This window comes from Bubalus bubalis, chromosome 6 (assembly GCF_019923935.1).
Source record: "Bubalus bubalis isolate 160015118507 breed Murrah chromosome 6, NDDB_SH_1, whole genome shotgun sequence".
Classification (NCBI taxonomy): domain Eukaryota; kingdom Metazoa; phylum Chordata; class Mammalia; order Artiodactyla; family Bovidae; genus Bubalus; species Bubalus bubalis.
Genome location: NC_059162.1, coordinates 81,569,183 through 81,596,228, shown reverse-complemented (window position 1 = coordinate 81,596,228; position 27,046 = coordinate 81,569,183). Strand labels below are relative to the sequence as shown.

At 42.6% G+C, this 27,046-nt stretch overlaps 1 protein-coding gene across 3 annotated transcripts in view; it reads left to right on the top strand.

The window, feature by feature from the left end:
* PGM1 (phosphoglucomutase 1) overlaps positions 1–26,620 on the top strand; it is a 69,895-nt gene extending 43,275 nt beyond the window's left edge. For 2 of the 3 annotated variants that reach the window (XM_025288556.2, XM_044944897.1), the window contains exons 6-11: positions 812–966; positions 4,313–4,428; positions 16,092–16,227; positions 19,038–19,221; positions 22,094–22,228; positions 24,716–25,382. In XM_025288556.2, the coding sequence (XP_025144341.2) occupies positions 812–966; positions 4,313–4,428; positions 16,092–16,227; positions 19,038–19,221; positions 22,094–22,228; positions 24,716–24,805 (816 nt within the window). In that variant the 3' untranslated portion in view covers positions 24,806–25,382. Of the gene's footprint in view, positions 1–811; positions 967–4,312; positions 4,429–16,091; positions 16,228–19,037; positions 19,222–22,093; positions 22,229–24,715; positions 25,383–26,456 lie in introns of those variants that run through there. The other variant, XM_044944898.1, reaches the window with a different exon arrangement.
* Positions 26,621–27,046: the final 426 nt, after the last annotated feature.

Here is a 27,046-nt window from a genome sequence, read left to right as displayed (position 1 = left end):
AGAGGTTGGGACATTCCCTGGTGGCTCAGTTGGTAAAGAATCCACCTGCCAGTGTAGGAGATGCAGGTTCGATCCCTGAGTAGGGAAGATTCCCTGGAGAAGGGAATGGCAACCCACTCCGATATTCTTGCCTCGAAAATCCCATGGACAGAGGAGCCTGGTGGGCTACAGTCCATGGGGTCTCAAAAGAGTCGGACACGACTCAGTCACTAAACAAATGAACGAGCAGACATTATTTTCAGTGCGTCTTTCTGTTGCAGTACATCCTGGGTTTCCTCTTTACTCTCAGTTACTTGAGTACTTCCTGTGTATCAGGCACCAGGAGAACAGTGAGGTGACACCATATGTTGTTGGGTCCTGCACCAAATGGAGGTGCCAAGATTTAGGAGCCTTTCCTTGTGGAAATCTGCTTTTTCCTTGGAGAATGCCTGGTAGACCTAGCAAGCTTTAAACAGCCCACATTAACTCTCACTGTGATCTCTGCTCTCTTCTGGGAGAGAAGAGAGGTGTTTGGTTCCAGAGTTTGGAGAAGGTCAGAGAGGTTACATTCAGCTGGCCTCTGGAGGGAGAACAGAGAATTCAGCCTGGAAGGAGTTTGCACTTTTACTCAAAACTGTTTTAGCTCTTTGGCATGGAGGTGCCATTGGCCCAGTGGTACTGTACAGATCAATTAGGAATAAAGTCCAGTGTCTAGAACCCAGTATGAATAAATCTATCAGCTTTAAATTTTACAAAACCTCCATGTAAGATCGTTTGGTTTCTTCAGCACTTTGATTAAAAGTTCTCCCTTTGAATCCCCCTTCTCCCAAAGGATCGGAACATGATTCTGGGCAAGCACGGGTTCTTCGTGAACCCTTCAGACTCTGTGGCTGTCATTGCTGCCAACATCTTCAGCATTCCATACTTCCAGCAAACCGGGGTCCGTGGCTTCGCACGCAGCATGCCCACCAGTGGTGCCCTGGACCGGTAGGTCTCTCCCCTCCCTTGCTTCCCAAGCAGGCCCTCACAGCGCTGGGAGCACCCTTCCACCCCTTTCAGCTCAGACATCTGATGCATACATAGTGTGTTACCTAAGGGTTTTCTTTATGAAGGGATGGTGTCCTTCTTTCTGGATTGGATGTGCCCCACTGGGCTGCTTTAGCACTCTGCGTTTCTCCCATCCTGGCTCTTCTCACACTGTGTGCTGATACTCTGTGGACTTGACTATCTGCCCTGTTGAACTCGAAACTAATACAGAGAAAAGAACGTTGTTGTCACTGTACCAAACTCTGATTGATCATGGCGTGCCTGGTACACACACACACACACACACACACACACACACGCCTCATTTTAAAAAATGAATGATTGAATGTTAATGAATAAATGAGTGGATGGCACTTCTGCTGTAGTCAAGACATCATTCTAGAGACTCACTTTTTCTGGGCAGTGTGCACAGAGTGGGGGTGAGAGACTGATGTAAGATCAGTGTTTCAACAGAACTTTCAAAAAAATGTTCCCCATCCAGCCCCCATCAGATGCCCATACACACAAGCATAGTAAATGTTCATTTATTCAAAATCTGAATAAACATAAAGCTAAAATAGTTTAAAAAATACATTCAGTTTTGGAGAAACAAGGGACACAGTGACAGTAAACAGTTGGTATCTTTGACTTGCTTGTTTATTTATTGTATATCATCTCATTTGAAAAGGCTTTAGGTTAGCTTATGAGATCACATTTAAAACATCTGATAAATAGAAGTCATAAATGTGCACAAACCAGAGATATTGACTACATCATGTTGCTGCTAAGTCGCTTCAGTCATGTCCGACTCTTAGCGACCCCATGGACTGCAGCCTACCAGGCTCCTCTGTCCATGGGATTTTCCAGGCAAGAGTACTGGAGTGGGTTGCCATTGCCTTCTACATCATGTTAGGTGTCCAATAAATAGTTCCTGGATGAATGGGTAAAGAACAAGTGAATGAATGAAAGGCTGAGGCTAGGGAGGAAGAAGAGTGTATATACTTGGTTCTTACAATCATAACTATTACTCATTAAACATTACCTTATGCTAGACACTAAGCATATATTTTAAGTCATTTAATTCTCAGATTGGCCCCATGAAGTAAATACTGTATTTAACTCCTCTTTACAGATGGGAAAACAAAAGGAAAAAGAAGTTAACTAATTTGCCCAAGGTCACCCAGCTAGTAAATGACAGAGCAGGATTTGAACCCAGAACCTTTGCTCCCAAACACTGGGATGTGCAGTGCAGTAGTTTTCTGGTGTGTGTGTGGGGGTGTGTGTGTGTGTGTGTGTGTGAACTAGTGCTGACTTCACTTCAGCTAACAAAGTAATGACTAATATCATATAGTAATTTGTAGTTGACACTGGTCTTTTTTACATTCACTGTCTCAATTGATCCTCATAGCAGTCCTTATTTTATTTTTTTACTTGTTTTGGAGTATAGTTGATTTACAATGTTGTGTTAGTTTCTGCTTTACAGCAAAGTGAATCAGCTATAATTAGATACAGCCAGTCTTTTTTAGATTCTTTTCCTGTAAAGGTCATCACAGAGTATTGAGGAGAATTCTCTGTACTATAGAGTAAGTCCTTATGAGTTATCTATTTTATATATAGTAGTGTGTATATCGGAGAAGGCAATGGCACCCCGCTCCAGTACTCTTGCCTGGAAAATCCCATGGACGGAGGAGCCTGGTAGGCTGCAGTCCATGGGGTCACTAAGAGTTGGACACGACTGAGCGACTTCACTTTCACTTTTCACTTTCATGCATTGGAGAAGGAAATGGCAACCCACTCCAGTGTTCTTGCCTGGAGAATCCCAGGGATGGAGCCTGGTGGGCTCCGTCTACGGGGTCACACAGAGTCGGACACGACTGAAGTGACTTAGCAGCAGCAGCAGTGTGTATATGTCAGTTCCAATCTCTCAATTTATCCCTCCCCAACTCTTTTGCCCCTTGGTAACCATAAGTTTGTTTTCCCATCTGTGACTCTATTTCTATTTTGTAAATAAGTTCATTTGTACCATTTTTTTTTTAAGTTTCCACATGTAAGTGATATCATATGATATTTGTATTTCTCTGGCTGACTTACTTCGCTCATTATGGCTATCTCTAGGTCCATCCATATTACTGCAAATGGCATTATTTTGTTCTTTTTTATGGCTGAGGAATATTCCATTTATATGGTATTTGTACCACATCTTCTTTATCCATTCATCTGTCAGCCAGAAGAGTAGTTAGCAGTCATTCCCAGGACTCCACAGCTACATCAGAGCTAGAATTAGACCCTGGTCCTTCTGCCTCCACATCCTCCCTCCAAAGCTGTGAGCTGGTTTGTGGCCACACTATTGTCCATTAGACTGATCAGGTCCTGAAATAGCTTCTGTGTAATCCAAAATAGTCTAATTCCAATTTATGTGGATTATATGTGATAATCCACATATAGAATCACAATGGAAAATACTTCATTACCCAGAAAGAAACTTTATTTTATTTTCACAGTTTTAAAAATCATAATTTAATTTTCCTCAAATATTAGAATTGAAATATGATACTGTTTTGCTAGTGATAAGCATTTTGGGAAGCAAATCTGACTAAGAGGGTGAATGAAGTGTAGGTAACTTTTCCTGTTCAAAGGGAAAGGAATCAAAAGTTTCAAATAGACTAAGGATAATATAGGGAGAAGTAAAAGATGTGTTGCAGGGGACAGGGGACCATGGATTGGTGTGGATGCAGCTAGAGCTGACGGGAGTCCCCCCGGGACTTGTCCTTGAGGGACCTTCCAGGGAATGAAAGGAGCACTGACCGGATCGCAGGCAGTGGTCATCCTGGCTGTGTGACCTTGGACTGAGACATGTAACATTCTGGGTCCTGTTTCTTTCTCTGTGAAATACTGACCTCCCAGACCCAATATCTTCTGGCTCTATAATTGTAGGTGCATCAAAACATGATTCTTTTGTTCATTATGGAATGGTTATAAATGCTGTCTGTATCCAAAACACATGGGTTTAAATAGGCCCCCAAACAGTTTTGTCCATTTTGCCACTGTTACTTCTTCTAAAATATTAAATTCAGTGACCTGAATTAATTCTTTCTTCGTACTCTGCTCCCCCTCCTCTGACTCCACATATAATAGCCCATTGTGCAAAGTTTTCTCATACGATTTTCCACCAGTCTTAGAATTATGTGTACCTCTGAGCAATGCTAAGTGGAACCCTTGATTACAATAACGGTTGCTATTTTCCATCCCTCACATGGCTACCCTAGCAGTCCTGCTGTGATGTAACTTTGATTTCATGCCTTTGAAGGGTGGCTAATGCTACAAAGATCGCTTTGTATGAGACCCCAACTGGCTGGAAGTTTTTTGGGAATCTGATGGACGCAAGCAAACTGTCCCTTTGTGGGGAGGAGAGCTTCGGGACTGGTAAGTATGCAGCCCTGAGCGGTTTTTTTCCCTGTAAATGCTACTTGCAGTGAAAGCTTAGACTGCTAAAGCAGCACTGAAATAGCAACGGTAGCTGATATGTCCTAAATCAAGATACAGCTTATTTATAACAACCCTGATGGAGTGTACACATTTGAAAAAGCAGCGAGCACGTTCCACCGGGGAGGGTTAATTTTACTTTCAGAGGATCACATCTACCAAGGCAGGAAGTTTGGGCAGCGTGGCCATTGAGTCTGTGGGGATTAAACAGAATGATAAACACATTTTTCTCCCCTCAGTGGTCAAGGAAACCTTTATAAATGTTTTTATTTCTAGGAAGAAATATGGTGGAGTGAGTCAGTTTTTCGTTTTTATTTAAGAGAAGTTTTCACCACAGTGTTAAATCTTCTTCTTTAATAGGCGTATGTTTTCTGTAGCAACTGGTTGTAATTTATTAAGGTTATGTAGAGGGAGACCATTAGGGTGGAACTGCATTGCTAGGTAATCAAGAAATTGACCATGAAGCTCTATATGTAAATTGTGGTGCAATGAAAGAGTAGAACATGGTATGCTTAGGGGATGTCCCACAATCCTTAGACCCCACTTTCCATGTTCTCCCTTCTTTTTTGTAAGTTTTTAAAAGTTTAATTTATTTTTAATTAGAGGGTAATTGCTTTCAATGTTGTATTGGTTTCTGCCATACAACACATGCTTTCCCTCCTTTTCTATGCCTTTCCAGTACGGACTTGAAGTCCCACTTCCATGACCTTCCCAATGACCCCATCCTACATCAGTCTCTCTCTTTTCTAAACATTCATTCAGGCTTGTGGCCCTTTCCCCAGGGTTGTCTCCAGCAGCCAGGTTGCAAAGTACTTCAGTGGCCATATTTTCTCTCTTCCTATTGCCTCTACCCAATATTTTGAAGTAAAAGAACCAATCTTCTTGATCCTCAGTACTATTCTTCCATCCTTTGTCAAAGAAAAAATCAAAATCTATCAGCCTTGCCATTGAGTTGCAATTCATGCTGGTTAAACAAAATAAAAGGCTGATTTCTTTTTCTATAAATCCTAGGGTGGGGTGGATGTTGTTGTTGTTCAGTCGCCCGGTCGTGTCCAACTCTTTGTGACCCCGTGGACTGTAGGATGTCAGGCTTCCCTGTCCCTCACCATCTCCCAGAGTTTGCCCAAGTTCATGTTCATTGCATCAGTGATACCATCCAGCCATCTCATTCTCTGACACCCTCTTCTCCTTCTGCCCTTGATCTTTCCCAACATCAGGGACTTTTCCAACAAGTTGTCTGTTTGCATCAGATGACCAAAATACTAGAGCTTCAGCTTCATCATCAGTCCTTCCAGTGAATATTCAGGGTTGATCTCTCTTAAGATTGGTTTGATCTCCTTGCTGTCCAAGGGACTTTCTTCTCCAGCACCATAGTTGAAGGCATCAATTCTTTGGCATTCTGCTTTATTCAGCTCTCACAACCATACGTGACTACTGGGAAGACCATAGCCTTGACTATACAGACCTTTGCTGGCAGAGTAATGTCTCTGCTTTTCAACACACTGTCTAGGTTTGTCATTGCTTTCCTGCCAAGAAACAAACAGCTTCTGATTTCATGGTTGCAGTCACTGTCAGCAGTGATTTTGGAGCCCAAGAAGAGGAAATCTGTCACTACTTCCACCTTCGCCCCTTCTATTTGCCATGCAGTAATGGGCCTGGATGCCATGGTTTTAGATTTTTTAATATTTAGTCTTAAGCTGGCTCTTTGACTCTTCTCCTTCACCCTCATCAAGAGGCTCTTTAGTTTCCTCTTTGCTTTCTGCCTTTAGAGTGGTATCATCCACATATCTGAGGTTGTTGATGTTTCTCCCACCTGTCTTGATTCGAGCCTGGAACTCATCCAGCCTGGCGTTTCTCATGATGTGCTCAGTGTATAGGTTAAACAAACAGGTGACAGCAGACAGCCCTGTCGTACTCCTTTCTCGATCTTGAACCAATCATTTGTTCCATACAGGGTTCTAACTGTTGCTTCTTGACCCACATACAGGTTTCTCAGGAGACAGGTAAGATGGTCTGATATTATCATCTCTAAAAGAGCTTTCCACAGTCTGTCATGATGTACAGAGTCAAAAGCTTTAGCGTAGTCAATGAAACAGAGATAGATGTTTTTCTGAAATTCCCTTGCTTTTTCTATATAATCCCTCAAATGTTAACAATTTGATCTCTAGTTCCTCTTTCTTTTCTAAACCCAGCTTGGACATCTGGAAGTTCTTTGTTCACATAATGCTGAAGCCTAGCATACAAGATTTTAAGCATGACCTTACTGGCATGGGAGATGAGTGCAATTGTCCAATGGTTAGCACACTCTTTGGTACTACCTTTCTTGGGAACTGGGATGAAAATTGACCTTTTTCAGTCCTGTATCCTGCTGGATCTTCCTGATTTGCTGACATAATGAATGCAAAACCTTGATGGCATCCTCTTTTAGGGATTTGAATAGTTCTGTTGGCATTTCATCACATCCACTAGCTTTATTAACAGCAGTGCTTCTTAAGGCCCACTTGACTTCACACTTCAGAATGTCTGGCTCTGGGTGACTAACCACACCATCATAGTAATCTGGTTCATTAAAATCTTTTTTATACAGTTCTTCTAGGTATTCTTTCCATCTCTTCTTGATCTCTTCAGCATCTGCTGGAGGAAGAAATGGCAAACCACCCCAGTATACTTGCCATGAGAACCTCATGAACTGTATAAAAGGAGTGGGTAGAATGAAATTTGAGATGCCCAGTGACAAAGTTCTAAGCAATTTAATACCCTTGAGGAAGTGATGTTACTTCTTGGTAATGAATTGGCTTATGGAATTGTAGGGTATTAAGAATGAGTTTTGGAGAAGGCACTGGCATCCCACTCCAGTACTCTTGCCTGGAAAATCCCATGGTCCTAAGGCCAAGCAAGCAATCCATGGGGTCACTAAGGGTCGAACATGACTTCACTGAGCGACTTCACTTTCACTTTTCACTTTCATGCATTGGAGAAGGAAATGGCAACCCACTCCAGTGTTCTTGCCTGGAGAATCCCAGGGACGGGGGAGCCTAGTGGGCTGCCGTCTATGGGGTCGCACAGAGTCAGACACGACTGAAGCGACTTAGCAGCAGCAGCAGCAAGAATGAGTTTCAGAGAAGGCAATGGCACCCCACTCCAGTACTCTTGCCTGGAAAATCCCAGGATGGAGGAGCCTGGTAGGCTGCAGTCCATGGGGTAGCTGAGAGTCGCACAAGGCTGAGTGACTTCACTTTCACTTTTCACTTTCATGCATTGGAGAAGGAATTGGCAACCCACTCCAGTGTTCTTGCCTGGAGAATCCCAGGGACAGGGGAGCCTGGTGGGTTGCCATCTATGTGGTCGCACAGAGTCGGACACGACTGCAGCAGCAGCAAGAATGAGTTTGGAATGAGTTTGGAGGTTGAACAATGTCTACAAAAGAGGCTACATGATTTCCCAAGGTCTAGGTCTTTGGTCAGAGATATCAAGGCTACTGCTTAGTTCTGTCCTACCTCATAAAATGTGGATGGTGCCATATTACTCCACGGGATGCCAGATGACTACCCACTGGACCTGTGAGGTGGTCTCTGCCCATGAAATCCCCCCAGTGTTATCCAGTGCAGGCTTGGGATCAGTCGTTCTTCCCTATGGGTGAAGCTGTCACTGAAGGCAGGTACCGTGTCTAAACCTTTGGTTTCCTGACTTCGTGTACCTATTCCAGTGCTGAGCCTAATGAAAAGAGAAAAGTCTAGAACAAGGTCTTCCTGGGTGTTTGGATGTGTGGAAAGATACTAGTTCCATGAAGATCAGAAAACTTGGAATACCCCTCTCTGTCTTGGACATTCATGATGGTATTATCATTTGAAGATTCCAAAACATTCTGCCATAAGGAATCCAGTTTGCACGGTTTTATGTAAACATTGTTAACTGTAATATATCTTTTTGTGGTATGTTTAGTAACACATTGCCCCTCAGACCCATGTGGATAGCATTGGGCAAGGCGAATCAGGGTCCTAGGGCCAAGTAACCTTCTAGGTGTTGACTGGCTGGGAACAGGATTGAAGACAGGGTGCACAGGCTGCTCCTGCCTCGCGTGACAGGCCTTCAGATACCGGAGGGCAGTTCTCAGGTCCTCTCTTCTCCTGATCACCCATGCCTAGTCCTCCAGTCATCCCTCACTTCATATTGTTTATATACCTAGCACTGGTTTCTAAATGTTTCCCCGTTCACCAGTGCCCCTCATAGAAGATCATGTCTAGAACTGAGCCCAAATCCTCCAGGGTTGACTTGACAAGTAGAGAGTAGATGGATGACTATTTCTAGAGAACTGGACCCTGTACATTTCTTGATATGACTTTCATTTATGTTAGCTTTTTGGACATTTCATAATACTGTTTAGCTCATTTAATGTTGTAGATAATTATACCCCTTTAAGCTTTTACTCAGTAGCATTTGCCAAGAAAAGTCCCCAGATTACATTTGTGGAACTGATTTCTTTGAACCCAGGCATTAGACTTTAATTATTCCTTGTTAAGGCTTGTTCTTGTTTATTTATTTACTAACCCATCATCAAATACTAAGTGCCAACCATGGTTTTATCTTCCCTTTGATATCTTTTATATCAAAAGAAAGGATTCATCCTGAGAAAAATCCACAAACTTGTTCTCTCTCTCTTTGAAAAAAAGACAATTGTTCCATAATATTTATGAGAAAAACATTTACAAAGCCAGGCTCATAGCCATGGAGCACCACTGCTGAGTGAGCGAGCGCAGCTGAACTTACTTAACTGAACTTCTGATCTACTTGTTTAGAGAGGAGTTAGATTCCACCTGCTATGTCCCTTGTTGGCAAATGTTTTCAACAGTTCCTTTACCGAGCATCTCAGGATGGACATTAGTGATCCTACAAGCTTTGAAGTATTTGAATTCTATAGCTTAATTGAGTGCCAGGTCATTTATTTATGTGCTTTTCTAAGTTAGAGTAGAGGCAGTTTCTCAGGAAAGCCTCCCTAACTTTCCAGAGTGGGTCAAATCCCCTTATTATTAGATCTCACAGCACCACACACCTCTCCTTCCTTGAACATAGTACAGCTGTAATTTTACAAGTATTTATAATTATTTGATTAATGTCTGTTGGTTCCACTATACTGTAAGCTCCATGAGGACAGGAGTCATATTTGTCTTGTTCTCCACCATATCCTCAGAGCCTGGTATAAATCCCAGAATATAATAGGTGTTCAGCAAACACTTGTTGAATGAATGAGAGAACACGCTATTCACTTGGCACCCCCCATTCAGACAAACCAGAGCCCTGGTGTAGGAAAGGAAAGGACTTCAAACATTATCCAGTGTAGTTTCCTGTGTTTTGATGGAGTCATGAGTGTCTAGTCGGTGCTCTTCGGCTTAAACACTCACCTCTGGCAGAATCTGGGACTCTTGCTGGGACTCAGCACCACTCTACTCCATAGTACAGAGCTGAGGACCCACGGTCTTTGCAAGACAAGATGACCTTTTATAAAAGAAAAGGAGAAATTTACTTGCAAAGAGGTGCAAAAGAGTCAGACTTCACCAGAACTGGCTCATCGAATAAAATACATCACTAGCATTTAAATGCACAAGCTGTAAGATTACTCTTACCAAGTACATGGTAGTCTGTTCATGGTGGAAAAACAGCGACTGTCAAGTGATTATTGTGGCCACCAAGGCTACGACACTCCTCAGACGTCAGTGGCACAAATGCCAGGGAGGAAGGTGTTTTTGTTATGATACCAGAACGGGACAGGGTGAACTTCCTACTTTTGGTTGACCTCATGGTGCGGTTACTTTCCTCCCGAATTGTGGGTGATGATGCACGTGTTTATACGCAATGGTAGAGGGAAATCTTGAATTCTTGGGAAAACGGGAAGAAACGTGAAGTCACTGAATAAACTAGAATGTCACTGCTTTTGAAATTCTTCCTTGGGAAAAGGAGGGAGGGGGCATGGAATAGAGGGACAGGAAACCAGGTTGAGGAGTAACTTGGTATCATATGGAAATAGGCCAGTAAATTCTGATCTGGCCCAGTCTAGAGGTTAGCAATATTTTTCTCCCGTCTCATCTTGGAAAGGTTCTAGAGATGATATATATTATATGGGAGTGGTCTCTTAAAGAAGTACAGCATTCATGCTTTGCAAATTTCCTTTAATTTTAATTTCTTATGAAAAACCCTTCATATTAATACTTCATCAGCTCATTCCTCAAATGTGTGTTGAGCTTTGGCTCTGTCCCAGATACTGAATTAGGTTCTGGGAACACAGTGGTAAGCACAGCTTTCCTGTGGGGGGCTCCATGGAGGCCACATTTGAGGAAGGAAGTCAGACCCTGGCCAGGTTATCTCAAGTGTGCAAAGCAATAGAATCTGAAGTACAGAATGTGCCAGGAACTGTATACTCAGGGCACCTAACCTGGTTTTGTGGTGAGGGGATTAGTTTTTTCTATCTAGTTCTCTGCCTGTTCTAATTTGCATACCTTCGAGTACATTTTCCTGTAGGTAAATCTCCCCACAGGAAGGTTAGAACATCCTGTCTCTGGGAAATTTCCTAGACAGACTATTCCCAACAGCACTGGGCTGATGCCCTAATTATAACTAACTCCGTTAAACTGTTACCTGCATGTCTAGCTCTCTGTCTTGCCCATCTGTGAGGGCAAGGAACGTGTCTCACTCATCCCAGTGTTTTCTCATATCCTTAGAACATGGTAGACACTGACTCATACTTGTTGAGTGTAAAATGGAGTTTGGGTTACCTTAGAACATGGTAGACACTGACTCATACTTATTGAGTGTAAAATGGAGTTTGGGTTAAGACACATTTTCTGCCTGTCAAGTACTTACCAATTTCCTCCAAAGGAAACAGAAATTCTAGGGGCAGTTATGAGGCAGTGCAGGATAAATAGCTAAGTGGAAAGTTTGAAGGTTGCCGAGGGGGAGCTTCCCCTTGAAGGCGGGAGTGGTGTGGAAAAGGCTTTCTGAGGCTCTTTCCTGCCCTTTCAGAGGGAAGTCATCTGTGCAGTAGAAGCCAAAGAGGACAGAGCAGGTCTGCTGGACCACCGGTCAGTCAGCTGGGGTCTGGTCGTTCTTTGGGCAAACCCTTCCTGAGAGCTGACTGCACACCAAGCATGAACCAGGTTCAACTCATAGTGTAGGGTGGGGTAAGAACAGACAGGGTGCGATAGAACAGAGGTAAACACGGAGGATAACAAGGAAGGCATCCTGGATAAGATGGAAGTTGCAAGTAGTTACAGATGTTAGCCAGGCTAATAGTTATATGTGGGGCAGAAATTTCCAGGCAGAGAAAACAGCATGTTTAGGGGATGGAAGGAGAAATAGAGATGGTCAGAGAAAGAGACAGGCAGATGCTCAGGTTTCCAGAGAACTCTGTGGAGCTCTTTTTCAGCTGTCATGGCCCATCCACAGACCGTGGCCTGGCAACAGCAGGAGCCTGGGCTCTCCTGAGGTGTTCGTATCGGTAAATGAAACCTAAGCCCTGAACTGTTGGCTCTTGGCTCCCTCAGCAAAGGTTGACATTTTTCTTGGCTAGGACCCAGAGTGTGCTCTGACTGAGCAGAGTTTATACATATCACAAGGTGCTGATTAGGCCAAAGTCGAGTGACAGGTGTTTGAAGATGCTGAAAGGGCAGAATCCCCATGGGCTGGTCCCTGAACTGGACCAAGTTTGAAGAGACGTGAAGCAAAGCTTGCAGTTAGGACTAGCGGTGCTTGCCGATAGTGTCTCCCCTTCCTTATACTTAAGTGGACTTGGCGTCTTCTTTTTTTTAAATTAAAAAATGATACCAGTAATTCATATAATATAAAAATTGGGGAAGAAGAGAAAAACACTGTAATCCCATTGCACAGAAAAAAAGAGCATATTAGGTTATATTCCATTTTCTTCCCCAGTATGTATAGTTAAGGGACATTATTTTTGAAAGCTTAATGAGATAGTGGAGAGTATTAATTTTCCCTAAAAGTTTATTTTTCCCTTATTCATAATGGTACCTTATATTGGTTTCAACTGGTATATGGTACTCGGGCTTCCCTGGTGGCACAGACAGTAAAGAATTTGCCTACTTTGCATGGTACTTAACAGTTTATAAAAGATTTTCATCCTCTCTCACAGAAGAGTCTTAAAATTGTGTGAGAAAGGTGGCATTACCCCCATTTTACAGTTGAAGGAACTGTATGAGGCTCAGAAAAGTTAGGTGATTTGTCCAAATTCAAGCAGCTTATAAGTAAGTTTCAGATTCAGGTTTTCTGATTCTTAAATATAAAGCATTTTTCACTGACCCAAAACTGCCACACCTGCAAAAACAATAGTAGCTTGAGAAACACATCTACACACCATTGCCTTTTTTTCACTAGTAACTTGTCATCATTCATTAGAACTCTAAAGAAAATGAAATTTACCCAGACTTCTTAAGTATTAGTCAGAGTTACCCAGCATTTTTATATATCCAAGGTGATTAGTGAGATTAATGAGAATTTTCAAAAGAGACTGGAGATTGTGTAAATGGAAGATAATATTTATTTATGTTATACAAGGCAGATATTTTGTTTAAAAATATTAGGTGTGTGATTTAGTTATCTCCGAGTAACTAGGTTAAAGTTGGGTAAGATTTTTAGATTTTATTTTCATGTCTACATAAAAAGCTAATTCTTAGAACAGGAAAAGCACAAAGGAATACTGCCCACTATGCTTTCAGCTAGTCTCCCCCTCTCCCCAAAATAGAAAAAAGAAAACAAAAAGGAAGGAAGGACAGAATAAAGAAAAACGAACTTAGGGGTTCACAGACAAATAATTCCAAGCTATACACTTCTGTCATGAATTCTCATATACAGAAGTAGCTGCCAGGGTCTTACTGCTGAGGGTAAACCGTTGCCAAAGCATATCATCATCTGCAAAAGCCGTAGAAGCCAGAGAGCCAACTCTGTTGCTTGAAAGAGCAGTAAAGGCAAATAAAAGTCCATAGCTAATAAAATTAGGTAAACACTTGTAACTTTCTTGTTTAATGTGCTAAAAGTATTACTTAATATCTGTAGTTTTGCCAGCATACAGGTTTTGAGAACCACTGTCTCTAAAAGTGGTGTCTTAGAAAGACTCTTTTGGGGAGGAAAAAATTGTGTATTTTTATGAACCAAAAAAGAGAGAAGATGTTGCAGTAGATTAATTAATTGATTAATTCATTCTTGTGCTCCTTCACAATCTGTTATTTAATATATTCCATGTAAGGGTAAATAAGAGATGCCTCCGAGAAATACATGGTTGAGGTGTGAAATGCTCATAAATGAATTACTGAGGCTTAAGGAGCAAGCATGGTGCTGCACCACAGGTTTAAGCAATCTTGCTATATAAGAAGAGCTGCTGCTGCTGCTGCTAAGTCGCTTTAGTCGTGTCCGACCCTGTGCGACCCCATAGACGGCAGCCCACCAGGCTCCCCCGTGCCTGGGATTCTCCAGGCAAGAACACTGGAGTGGGTTGCCATTTCCTTCTCCAATGCATGAAAGTGAAAAGTGAAAGTGAAGTTGCTCAGTCGTGTCCCACTCGCTCTTTGCGACCCCATGGACTGCAGCCTACCAGGCTCCTCCGTCCATGGGATTTGCCAGGCAAGAGTACTGGAGTAGGTAGCAAGTAGCTCATAACCGCCTAGGGAAGCTGGGAGCTAGATTGGAGAAGATCTTTGAGCTGGGTCTAAAAGGATGAAGAGAGGAAGGAAACAAACTTACTTCATGCCTCATTGCCAGCATTGTGCTACTCTCACAATTCTAAGGAAAATAAGACCCAGTGAGAAGTCAAGAAGGACAGAGAGACCCATGAAGAATTCAAGGCATGATCATATGCAAAACATTATTAGAGGGATTGTATTGAATCCTATTCAGAAATCAGAAAGTGGAGCTCAATATCATTTGCTTTTTTTTTTTTTAGAATAAGGACGTTAAAGGGAAAAAATGAGAGTTCTGTTCCAGATCAGGTTATTGGAAAAGGGTTCCATGCATAAGTGTGTGTGTGTGTGTGTGTGTGTATGTGCTCAGTTGCTCAGTCATGTCAGACTCTTACGACCCCATGGCTGTAGCCCACCAGGCTCCTTTGTCCATAGGATTCACCAGTCAAGAATACTGGAGCAGGTTGCCATTTCCTCCTCCAGGGGATCTTCTTGACCCAGGAATTGAACCCACGTCTCTTGTTTTTCCTGCATTGGCAGGCGGATTCTTTACCACTGTGCCACCTGGCAAGACCCCTCCATGCATATAAGTACATCCAAATGCGCTATTTTGTTTTTTTCAGTCAAGATTTTAGCAAGGACCTCAGCAAGAGACAGATGTGCCATGGTTTGTTTAACTAAATCCTTTTTGGTTAAAGAAAGATGTCCTAGAACTGGAGTTCCTGGATCCACAAGCAGGTCAATTTTTAAGGCTTTCATATTTGCCAAATTGCTCTCTAAAAGGACTGTAACCCTCGTGGAAACAGCATGTTGGAATCCCATTTTCCTCATACCTTCCCTAATATTAGGTGTTCTCATTTTTAAATCTGTGGCCATTTGTCAAACAAGTAGCAGTTTCTTATCATGGTTTTAACTTAAATTTGTCTTCTTAAAAATAATATTATATTATTATATATATAAATATTATATTAATCAGGTACCTGTATTCATTTTTTTGATGAATTGCCTATTTATATTCTTGTGGCCTATATTTCTGTTGAGGCTTTGCTTTTTCCTTATTAATATAGAAGAGCTTTTTCTATATTGTTTTAAACATCTACTTTATTTGCAAATGTTTAAATTTTTTTTTTAGTTGGTCAGTGGCCTTTTAATTTTATCCATAATAGTTTTGCTGATAGAAATGCTAATTTTTAAGTAGACAACTAGAGAGACTTTTTACTTTATGAATTTTGAATTTATATGTGTTTGCCATCTCTAAGATTAGAAACAGTTGTATATGTGTGTGTGTATAGGATATATGTATATATCCTAGTATTCAAAGGTTTTCAGTTTTTATATTTGAATGTATAATTCATCTGGAATTCTTTCGGGCATGGTGTTTAATGTATAACTCATCTGGAATTCTTTTTGGCATGGTATTTTATAGGGAAAAAACTGATTTTTTCCCAACTGTTTAACTAGTTATACAAAAACTACTTAAAAAGTAATCCATTCTTTCTTACAGCATTGAAGTGACACCTTTATCATTTATTCAGGTCTCATATGTGTTTGGTCTCTTTCCGGGTACTCTCTTTTGTTGCATGAACAATAATTAATTATTTTAATTATTAAAAATTCACAATGGTCATGTTCTTTTGCTTTTTTCCCCCTCAAATTCATACTTCATAATTGATATATCACATTCTACCAAGTTATTCCACTGACATTTTTATTGGCATTTGCCTTAAACTTCTAAATTACTTAGGAAAGCATGAACTTTTTTTCAGTAGTTTGTGGCTTTATTCAGTAAGTGGTTCCTTCTGTGTATTCAGGTTTCTCAGTAAAATTTTATGACTTTTGGTTGGATCATGTTTACCATTGAGTTTATTCTCAAGTATTTTAGAGAAGTCACACTTCTCACAGCTGCTTGCTGTCCCCCACCAGGTTCTGACCACATCCGTGAGAAAGATGGTCTCTGGGCTGTCCTCGCTTGGCTCTCCATCCTAGCCACCCGCAAACAGAGTGTGGAGGACATTCTTAAAGATCACTGGCAAAAGTATGGGCGGAATTTCTTCACCAGGTAAGCCACAGCCTGGCCAGGAACAGAGGTGGTGCGGGGAAGTGAGCAGAGAGAAATCTCACGCATACAAATTCTTTCCTGTCTTAAGTGTTAATAAAACCTCAGTTCATTCACTTCTATCTATTGGGGATCTTTAAATCTATTGGGGATTTTTAAAACAATTCAGTTGGGGTTGAGATGAAGTCAACTTTTATGTTAGCTATAAAGAACAAGGCTTAAAATTTTTAGTTAACTTATTCAAAAGAATGAATGTTTTGTCAGCCTTTTAAATGTACCTATCAGATGGGCATGATAATAGCATTGGATTTGGATTCAGAAAAATGGATTAGAATTTTATTTCTGCCCCCTAGTAGATTGGGAAGTCATTTAACCTCTTTCTGTACTCAGTTTTCTCATTCGTAGAAATGGAAATAGCAGTCTAGCTATTGAATGGATTAAATGAAATATGAGTCTGAAAGTGTTTTATAAACTCTGAGACACTGAAAATATGGAAACTTTTTCTGAAATTATGGAAACAATTATGCTTAGTAAATCAACTTTTCTGACTCATTAAAATAGGTCCCCAAAGGCTGTGTAGTTGTCAATGCCTCATTCATTGATTCAATAAATACTGTGTACCTACTTTCTGCCAGGCACTGGGGCTTCTCAGTGGACAAAATACTTAGAATAGTTAGTAAGTCTTCTTTACCATACATATTTCTATTTTTAAGATGCATTAACATTTTTTCCAGTGTGCTTTTCACTAATTTCAATTTGCCTTTCCCCTAGTAAGTATAAAAATAACAGATTTTTTCCCCTGGATCTCACTATTCTAATTATGGAAAAGAAAAATGAGAGCAAGGATATTAGATAAATTACTTATCTATAATAAATGTAAAGATATAATTTCTCTGAACTTCAGTTCCTGTCTCTATAAAAATAGGTGAGTTGAGACTACAGAATTTAAAAACTCTATCACAGATTCAATGGTCCATGATCTTTGGATAGTCGAGAAAGAATTCACCCTTAAGCAACTTGGTCTTCTTAATCAGAAAACTTTTTTCAACTTTGGACAAGTTCGTTGCTATCTTCCTCCCTCAGGTTATTCTTTGGTGGAAGGTATAAGTAATATCTGCCACACAGTAGCCCTGGCAAATACAGCAAGAATCTCTACTTTCTAAGAACCAGAAAAATCTGGTAATTCAGAATAGCAGGCATGAACTCTCTAGAGCCCAGAGGATCACGAAGGCAGGATCATGTCTGTTTTTGTGCTCCATGGTATCACCAAACACCTAATTCATAGTGACATGGTATAAATATGCTTTGAATAGATAAATGAGTTAACAAGTGAACAGTAGATAGAATGGACTAAGATTAGAACAGTTAGTTCAAAGAGAGGGTCACTCTTGAATCAGTTAGAAGCCTCCATCTAAAAACTATCAACGTATTTTTATTAATCTTAAATAACTGCTAACCAAGTATTACAAAGTCCTTAGAACCTGAATCTCTGGTTAGTTAAGACTCCATTCTACCCTCCATTCATTTAACAAAAGTGTTCTTTGCATGCCTTGTTTCACATCAGCCTCAAAACAGTTATCAATTAGGCAACTGAGATTCTGAGAAATGAGGCAACTTGCCCATAGTTGGACAGTTAGTAACCAATAAAGGCTGAATTCATAGCTCCTTCTGTCTGATTCCAGAGCCCAGATTCTTTCCATTATAATACCCCTCTGTGCCTAGGATTTATAGAACATTTCCCTCAAACACCCAAAGGTCACAGATGTAAAGCACAAACACCTGGTTGTAATTTTGTGCTGTTTATCATTTTAACTGGGGCAAAGAGCTGACTTCAGGATTAAGGGGACTGCTGTCCTTGATTCATAGAATCCTGGAGCCAGAATAGTTGGCCTTAATTCCCTGGTATTTCTCATGTCTCAGAGGTGTCATCTTGCACATATATATTTGTTTCTCTATTGCAAATAAATATAGACTGTGCTATCTTGAGCCTCTAAAAAATAACTCTCTCAAGAGGGTGTGTGCCACCAGGACAAGGAAAGACACCTGTAAGAATCTTTAACCTCACAAGAAAGAAGTCAAGAACAATTCTCAGAGGAAAAATAACGGTCATAGCATTTCATTTGTAATATGCTTTTATTTTTCTCTTGGCCCATTTGTATCCACACCAGGCTGCTGTGTCAGGGTGAACACTGTGGATCAGAATCCACTCTCACTGAGAGGAGGGAGGCGTTCCAGGTGTAAAGAGTTAGGGCTTTAAAAAAGAATGAGTTAGGGCTTGGCTCCTTCATTTGGTCAGTGAAAACTTGGCCTTACTCGTGGAAGCTCCTGTGGAGACTGGAACTCTCTTTAGCCAACATCTCAGCAGCCTCAGGCAGGTCCCAGACTGGGAGCCTTCCAGCATGGATCCCAAAGAAGCTCCAGCTGTTTGGAAGAGCAGTGCCTGGGTCATGTGTGCCTTCATGCAGCCTTCTTTAGAGATAACACTGCTTTTGTTTCTACGGCCTCCGGAGGTGGTGATTAAATGTTAGATTGCATCTCTCAAAAGCCTTTGAAGCTGCTAAGAGCTTTATTCTGTAGAAAAGCCCAAATGGGAGTTTTCTGCTCATTCAGAAGCCCCTAACCCTTTCCTGAAACCTTCCAAACGCTTCCTTTCATCCCTGGCCTGCTCCATCCCCAGAGAATGACACGCTCATATTTTTGCCAGCTTCTTCTGAAGTTAGATGTTTGGGGGGAGGGCCAAACAAATGATGCAAAAAGTGCTGATATCCGTTGGTGTGATTTGAAGTCAGCCTCAACTTTGTGATTTCTCCCAGGTATGATTATGAGGAGGTGGAAGCCGAGGGCGCAAACAAAATGATGAAGGAGTTGGAGGCCCTGATTTCTGATCGCTCCTTCGTGGGGAAACAGTTTCCAGTGGGTGACAAAGTTTACACTGTGGAGAAAATTGATAACTTTGAGTACAGCGATCCGGTGGATGGAAGCATTTCAAGAAATCAGGTAGGAACAGATGTATGTGTACGTAGGAGAGAGTCCTTGGAGCTTGGTCTCTGAAATCTCAAGAGAAAAAAGAAAAAGTTTTCTTGGTCATTTGTCTTTTGCTGCCCTGTTTTCTCAAGTGACTTTCTGCTGAGTCACAGATGATTTGCACGGGTACTTGTAGGTAAAATGGTTTCTGCCCTAATTCTACGCTCACCCCTATGCCCTCATTCTAGGATGCTTACTCTAGACTCCAGAAGGACTTTTACATTCTCCAGAATTCTATGTAAGAGGTCACGTCGAATGTGTGCACAGAAAAGAGCCCTAGAATCTTAAAAAGATGCAGAGCTGCTGCCTTCGATCTCAACCTCCTCCCTCTCTCTCAAGAGACTGTAGCAGAATGCCAGCATGGCATGAGGGTGATCTCTTTATAGACATTTCTGTGATCTATTCTAATTTCTAAAAAAGAAGAAAAAACCCAGACAAACCATTTGTGAACTTAGAAACATTCACTGTTATCACCTGTAGCACATGACTTGAAGCTGACCCTAACATAGCAGTGTGCATCACAGTGGAGACCCCGAAAATATCCGGATGGAGACAGAGTTGTTAGGGCTTCCCTCACTGGGTGCTGGGCACCCAGGGTGCGGCCTTGTCAGCTCTTCTCCAGGCTTCTCACAAACACCCGGGCCCAGGTTCCTCTCTCTTTGGTTCTGTTGCTGTTGTCACAGAATGGACTCAGAATTTAGAAACAGAGGGACTTCCCTGGTGGTCCAGTGGTTAAGACTTAACCTTCCAATGCAAGGGATGCGGATTCAATAAGATCCCACATGCCTTGTGGCCAAAAAACATAAAACAGGAACAATATTGTAACAAATTCAATAAAGACTTTAAAAATGGTCCACATTAAAAAAAAATTCAAAAAAAAGATAGAAACAGAGATGATGAAGAGGGAGATAAGACTCTGCTATAGCTTTCCAATTAGCTTTTTTTTCTGATCCAGATTTTTGGCCTGGTCCTTCTCAAGGCATCCAGCACGCTTTGAAGGAGTTGGGCTGCAGGGTTTATTTGAAGTCTCTCTTTGGAGAGCAGGTAGTGGATGGGTGGATGAAGCCTGGCCACAGTGACCCTTGGTGCCTGGAGTATCCCTTTCTCAAAATGTTGGCCCCGTGGCTCTTTTTCCTTATGCCTTTTCACCATCTGGGAGAACTTTGGGTCCAGTCTGGATGATTGTAAATGATGTCTGAGCTAATTAGAAAAAGAGAGGCCTGGGATGGGGGTGTAGGAAAGGGGAGGGTGGAGCCCAGGGCACGGCAGAGCAGAGCAGTTTTTGTGGTGAAGCCTTCAAAGAGAGAACAGACCTTTAGGAGAAGTAACCCCCAACTCTGCACTGCATCCCACATCTGCCAGGAGTGAGGTGTGCGTGGGAGGGCCATCGCGTGGGCACAGTCCCTGCTCTCTGCGCTCTAAGGAAGTCAGCAGCTCCACGATCTATAAGCAGAAAAACCAGGGAGGAGGGAAAATCTTCTGAAGTAGATACAGCATCTACAATCAAGTGGAAAGAACATAGAAGCTTCAGGTTGAGGCTGTGGGGAAGGAGACCAACTCTGGTATATGCCTAGAAAGCAAGAAATGGTAAATGGATATTAACTGTGTCCTTCCCACATTGACTAACTGGGAATGTCCTCTGGGGTTTTCACCTGCCATCTCCACTGCTGAGTGGCACAATGAAACACTGGATGGGATTGGGTGACAAATAGGAGATGAGAGGTAGTATCTTTCCTTTTGGTTGATCATCAGCTTCATACAAACTTCTTTCTGTGGAAGAACTGACATACTTAGCGAGACTGAAGGGTCTTCAAGTAACTGTCTCACCCAGCCTTCTTACCTCAAGAGTCCCCATCCTTTTTCCCCTGAATCAAGATTGTTGAGGACAAGAGATGTGGCCAGAGAGGGAAGAGAGAGGTCTGGGGAGAGAGAGACTGGGCTTGGCATTGCACCCACGTGAACCCTGCTTTGAATCACCAGGTGTTGGTGGAGACTGACCACTGGATCCTGCTCAATAGGTTGGAATAGCTGGCCTCTACTATTTGGGGCACCTGGCTCCCTGACCTCTTTTTGAGGCTCTCTATGAGGATTTTGCAAAGAGCCCATCCTCTGGTCCACTTGAAACTTCATCTGCTCTGGTTTCAGCCCATTCTGATCATGTTTCCCTCCTGATCTGGACATTGACTCTCTGTATCTAGCAGCTTGTTTGTTTTCTTTTTTCTTTTTATAAATTTATTTATTTTTCAGTTGGAAGATAATTGCTTTACAATGTTGTGTTGGTTTCTGCCATACATTAATATGAATCATCCATAGGTATACACATGTCCACTCCCTCTTAAGCCTCCCTCTCATCTCCCACTCCATACCACTCCTTTAGTTTGTCACAGAGCAGCAGGTTTGAGCTCCCTGCACCATACAGCAAATTCCCACTGGCTATCTAATTTTACATATGGTAATGTATATGTTTCCATGCTACTCTTTCAATTCGTCCCACCCTCTCCATCTACCACAGCTTATTTATTTATTTACTTATTTATTAAGCTTCAAACTGGAATGGCTAGCCCATAAATCACAGGGCAGTGGGATGAGAAGGCTGGTATTGTGTCCGCCAGCCTCCCCAGGATCTGGTCTCCCACCTGACCCTGGAGATGCTTCTCCTCCATAAGCCAGCCCCCATTGGCTGGATGCAGTGACAGGCTGACCAAAGGCAGGCTCATGGGGCTCAACTGAGGCTGTTTCTCAAGATCCTACGGTTGATCAAGTTTGGATGATGTTAGATCTCCAAGTGGAGCCCTCAAAATCTTCCAGCCTTCACTCTCCCTTCTAACGCTGTTATCTTTCCCAGGGCTTGCGGCTCCTTTTTGCAGATGGTTCTCGCATCATCTTTCGACTGAGCGGCACTGGGAGCGCAGGCGCCACTATCCGACTGTACATCGACAGCTATGAGAAGGATCTCGCCAAGATTTACCAGGACCCCCAGGTAATGCCCGAGCCCTGAGCCCTGGCTGGTTCTTTCCGTTGGAGGGGGGGATAATGGTTCCATTTCACCTGCATCTTCACAGCTCATCTTTCAAATGATCCAACGGGGCGGGGCCGGGGGGCTCTGCTTCATGTCTCCTTCAATAGGTCAGAAAACAAAAATAGCTAACAATTATCTGAGCATTTTATATTTGTCAAGCTTTGTTCAAAAGCCATTATCCAAATTGGTATATTCATTTCATTCTCAAATCTCTTATCTATTAATATCCCTACTACAGATAAGGCAACAGAGGCTCAGAAAGGTTAAGCAATAGTTAATTGGTTCACACGCCTGGTAAGTGGCAGATTCAAGTGAACTAATCTTTCAATCAGCCCCAGTCTGGTGCTCTGATCTGTCAGTGATTATTTACCACTTTGCTAGGTCTCGTCACCTTCCCTGGAAGAACACACATTGATTCCAGAATTGGTACAGGGTAGGGAGGGCTGGGTTAGGGGGTAGGGAAGGCTGGAGTAGGGATTAGGGAGGGAGAGACTGTTTTATGACCCAGAAAGAAAGGTCTTTATGGGAGAGTGGACTTGCAACTTGTGTTTTGGGTTCCCAGCCCCACCCAGAGTGTCTCCAGGAGTATGTCAGAGTGAGGAGGGACCCTGGGAGCCAGGGATAATGACTTGGAGGACAGTCATCATCCTTGTTCCTTGTCTTAGGAGCTGCTCCCCAACCAGAGTTCCAAAGCCAAAACCAGTTTAGGAAGTATAGAGGTGGGTTAGCCCCTTGGCAGCTCACAACACACACTGTGCCTTAAAGCTCTGAGTGGACTTGTAGTACAGATGCCTGTTTAAATAGTGTTTGCCACGCCTGTTTTCCCACAAAGCTTTTTCCGTCTAACACCTGATTAGAATCCTGTGAAACTCATTTGAAAACCCCTGGCATAGTGCTTTTGAGCATCCATTTTGTAATTAGATCTTGTTTTAAATTCAGTTCCTGCCCCTTAATACCTGTGTGTCCTTGGGTAAGTCTTTTTAATGTTCTGAGCTTTGGTTTCTTTGTCTGTAAAATGGCAGAATGCAACTTACCTCAATGTTACAGGAATTTAAGGAGACAATGAATGCAAAGTTCAGAATATTGTGGCTGACATATGGGATTAGCTTTTGAGAAAAAGTGGCTCTTACAGTTGTTTTTACTACAAAAAGAGAGAAATGGAAGGATCCTTCACTTTCTCAGATTTTCCAGTGGCCAGGCACCAGTTTCGGTTATTGCCACATCCCTGTGGTATTGAGACATCCCTAAAACTAAAATCAAAAACAATGGTATCTATCTTGTAGACCCACAGAATAATACAGCAAGAGCAAGAAAGGAAGTTGTGCTTCTCTGTCTTAATACCTGACACATGGCAGATACAAAGAATGAATGAAAGATGTTTCATCTAAACTGTAGTCCTTAGGAGATGGGAGGGCATTGAAGGATGTAGGGTGCCCACATGCCCAGGGGTACCTTCTTTCCAGGTGGGGACTTGCCTTCTCCTGCTCTGGAGCTGCTGGTACTCAGCCTCAGCACTTCACTGGGGCTGTTAGAGCCCCCAGGGGAGTGGCAAGTGGTGTGTTAGCCTGTGCAGTGGTTCTCCAACTTTCTTGCAGGTATAATGAGTTGGTGGAGATTTAGGTGAGGGAAAGCAAAAGTGGGCAATAGAACATGAACTACTCTTGGCTCTGCCCTTGAATCACCAGGTCAACTCACTTCACTTCTTTGGGTATCAGTTTCCTCATCTATAAAATGGGCAGTTCAACTAGATACATAGTTTTCTTTTCTCATATTAAAAATATTTATTTATCTAAGCAACAGCAGAATTCATTTTTTTTTTTACTTAAGTGAGAAGTTGGAGAAGGAAATGGCAACCCACTCCAGTACTCTTGCCTGGAGAATTCCATGGACAGAGAAGCCTGGCGGGCTACAGTCCTCAGGGTCGCAAAGAGTTGGACATGACCAAGCGACTAACTTTCACTTTTTTTTTTCAAGTGAGAAGTAGGTAGGGGGTGGTGATGTTGTTGTGTTTTGAAACGATATTTTTGGGTAGAGTGTGGGAAACAAATTGGAGGATGCAGAAGCTGATGTGGAAGCACCGTTGTTCCAGGTAAAAGGGAGGGCTTGGTTTAGCGAGAGCTCTGGCACTGGGATTGGGAGAACTGGGTGACCTAGAAGGTTGGTCACTTAGGATGCTGGGGGTTGAACAATGGGAATATGAGAGAAAGAGGTGTCAAGATCAACTCTTAAAAGTTTATTTGCTAAATATGATAGACTGTGGTGTCACATTGTTGAAACAGGGAGTGCTGGAACTAGGTTATTTTTAGACTTAGAGAGTTTGAGGAGCCTTGGGGATATCAGAGTACACAGATAAGGGTTTGGAGCTCAGAGGCCAAGTCAGGGCTGGAGCTCTGGATCTGTCTCTAGAGAAAGTGGTGGCAAAGACTGTTCTCTTTGTGTCTCCCCCAGGTCATGTTGGCCCCCCTGATTTCCATTGCCCTGAAGGTGTCCCAGCTCCAGGAAAAGACGGGACGCACCGCACCCACTGTCATCACCTAAGAAGACAGGCCAGACGTGGTACGTCCCTCCACCCCAGGCCCTCCGAGTCATCTGATTGAAGAGCACAGACAGAAACAAAGTGTATTCACCCAGGCTTTTTAGGATTTGGTTTTTCCACTAACCAGTTGTTGACAAATGGTACTATTCCAAGGCTCTGCCAATTGATATGCCTGCAGAAGCCATGTGGGGAAGAGAAAGGAAAGAACCCAGGCGCTTATGCTACTATCAGTCCTTTTTCGTGCCCTTGTGCGCTGCTGCTGTGTGGGTGTTTGTCTCCTTAGCACCGGGTCCTGTTCACACTACACTGGAAGATGGAGGTTGAGCATCAGTTTATGAGGCCAATGTCCATCCTTAGGATCTGCCCATGATATGACAGTGAGAATTCCTTTCTCCTTGGTGAGCCTTTCCCTTATTTAATGTTTACATGTCATCTAGCAAAACGCAGTTTCTGGTGCCTTCTCTCCAATCAGTTCTTTCTTCAGAGTGAGACGTACTTGTCTACAGATTTCTCTCATTTTGCAGCATAGTCCCATTCACACAAGTATTTTGGGATATTAAAGCAAAATAAGGTACCATGTCTTGGTGTCTCTTTTTTCTTACAAAATGCTCTTTTGATTTCAGAAAGAAACCAGATTTTTTTTTAAGAGGGGGAGGGTGGTATTGTATTTTGTTTGGATGTCCTAGCTAGGAAAAAAATGTTCTCTGCGCTAGGTCTAAAATTAGACTCAAGAACTGTAATTTCAAATCTTAGCAGGGTCAACCAAACCCTGAATCCTTCCGTGGTGGATAAATTAAGCTCAACATGGTTAACTTGGAACAAGGGGAAGGAAGAGAGGGTTCAGGAGATCTTAAATAGCAAAGACTGCCTTGTGCCCTGGGTGCAGAGATGCCACGCTGCCTGTTGAGGGGACAGGCAGAACTCTCGGAATCTCAGAGCAGGATTACCAGCATTTGGCTGGAAATCTTGAGCTCATTGGCATCTTATTCCTCTTAGAACATCTACATTCAGCCCCTGAGTGCAACTCAGTAGTTAAAAGCATAGTTTTGGGAGCCAACAGACCTGAGTTTGAATCTCACTTGAAACCTTGAATGACCTTTGAGTATCATTCTCCTTATCTTTAAAATGGGCTTGAAACCTAATTCTAACTTTGCAGGCCACTGAGAACATAAACAGTGGATCTGTGAAAAGCTGGGGCAGCGTGTCTCATTCACAGTAGGTTGTCTAACAAGTGGGAACTAGCATTGTGCCTACAATATTCTTTCTAGACTTTAAAGTATAGGGAAAACATAAACTATAATCGAAATATTTGAAATGCATTTTGTGGTCTGGAAGGCACTTCTCGCAAAGCCACCTTGCTGTATGGAGAGCAAGAGAGACAGCCCAGCTCTGCACCTCTCCCCCACCCAGAGTGGAATCCCCATCCCAGGCGGCAGGGCCTTTACCTGGGGTGAGATTTCCAGTGTTACCATTTAACAAGGGTGTCCAGCCCAGCAAACAGAACTGAGCTTTGATAACGATGAGATGGAGAGGAGTACTTATTGAACATCAATTAATCCTACTCCAGGCACTGTACTCAGTGCTTTCCATATACTCTCTAAGTGCTGCCAATAACCCTACGATGTAAGTGCTTTGAATTTTCCCACTTTACAGGTGAGGTTCAGCTGTTGTCCAAGCTCACACCACTGGAGAAGCATGGCATGGTCCCAGGCAGGGAAGCCTCTGGTACTGACTGGCTACTTCTGAACTACTTCTAACAGGTGGAAGAAAAGCATGCAAATGCCCCCATGTTTTACTTATTAAAAGGTTTCACTGTGTGCCTTGGGTGCCAGAGACTGTTCGTTTTGGTGGTGTTGCCTAGCACCCCTGCCCCCCGATCTTGATACGTGAGTGTATCAGTCAGCCAGGAAACACACACTGCCCCACTGAGTGTGAGATCCTTTCCTTCCCAAGGAAAGGATGTGTGACACATAGTTACTGCCCTCCAGCTGCCTTGGAGACAGGCTGGGGGAATGAAGTCCCACACAGAGAAGGCTGTGTAGGATAAGTGCCTTAGGGATTGTGTAGGCAACACAGGCTGTTAGAACCAAAGTTTCCAAGTGCTGGTTTGGAACCAAAGTTTCCAAGTGCCTAGACACTGGGCTAGATGCTTTCTAGTAACCCTCCAAGTGAGACATGCTTGTGCCCCCTTTAGAGCTGAGGCAACTGTAGCTCAACGGAAGCTTAAGTAATCTGCCCCAGGT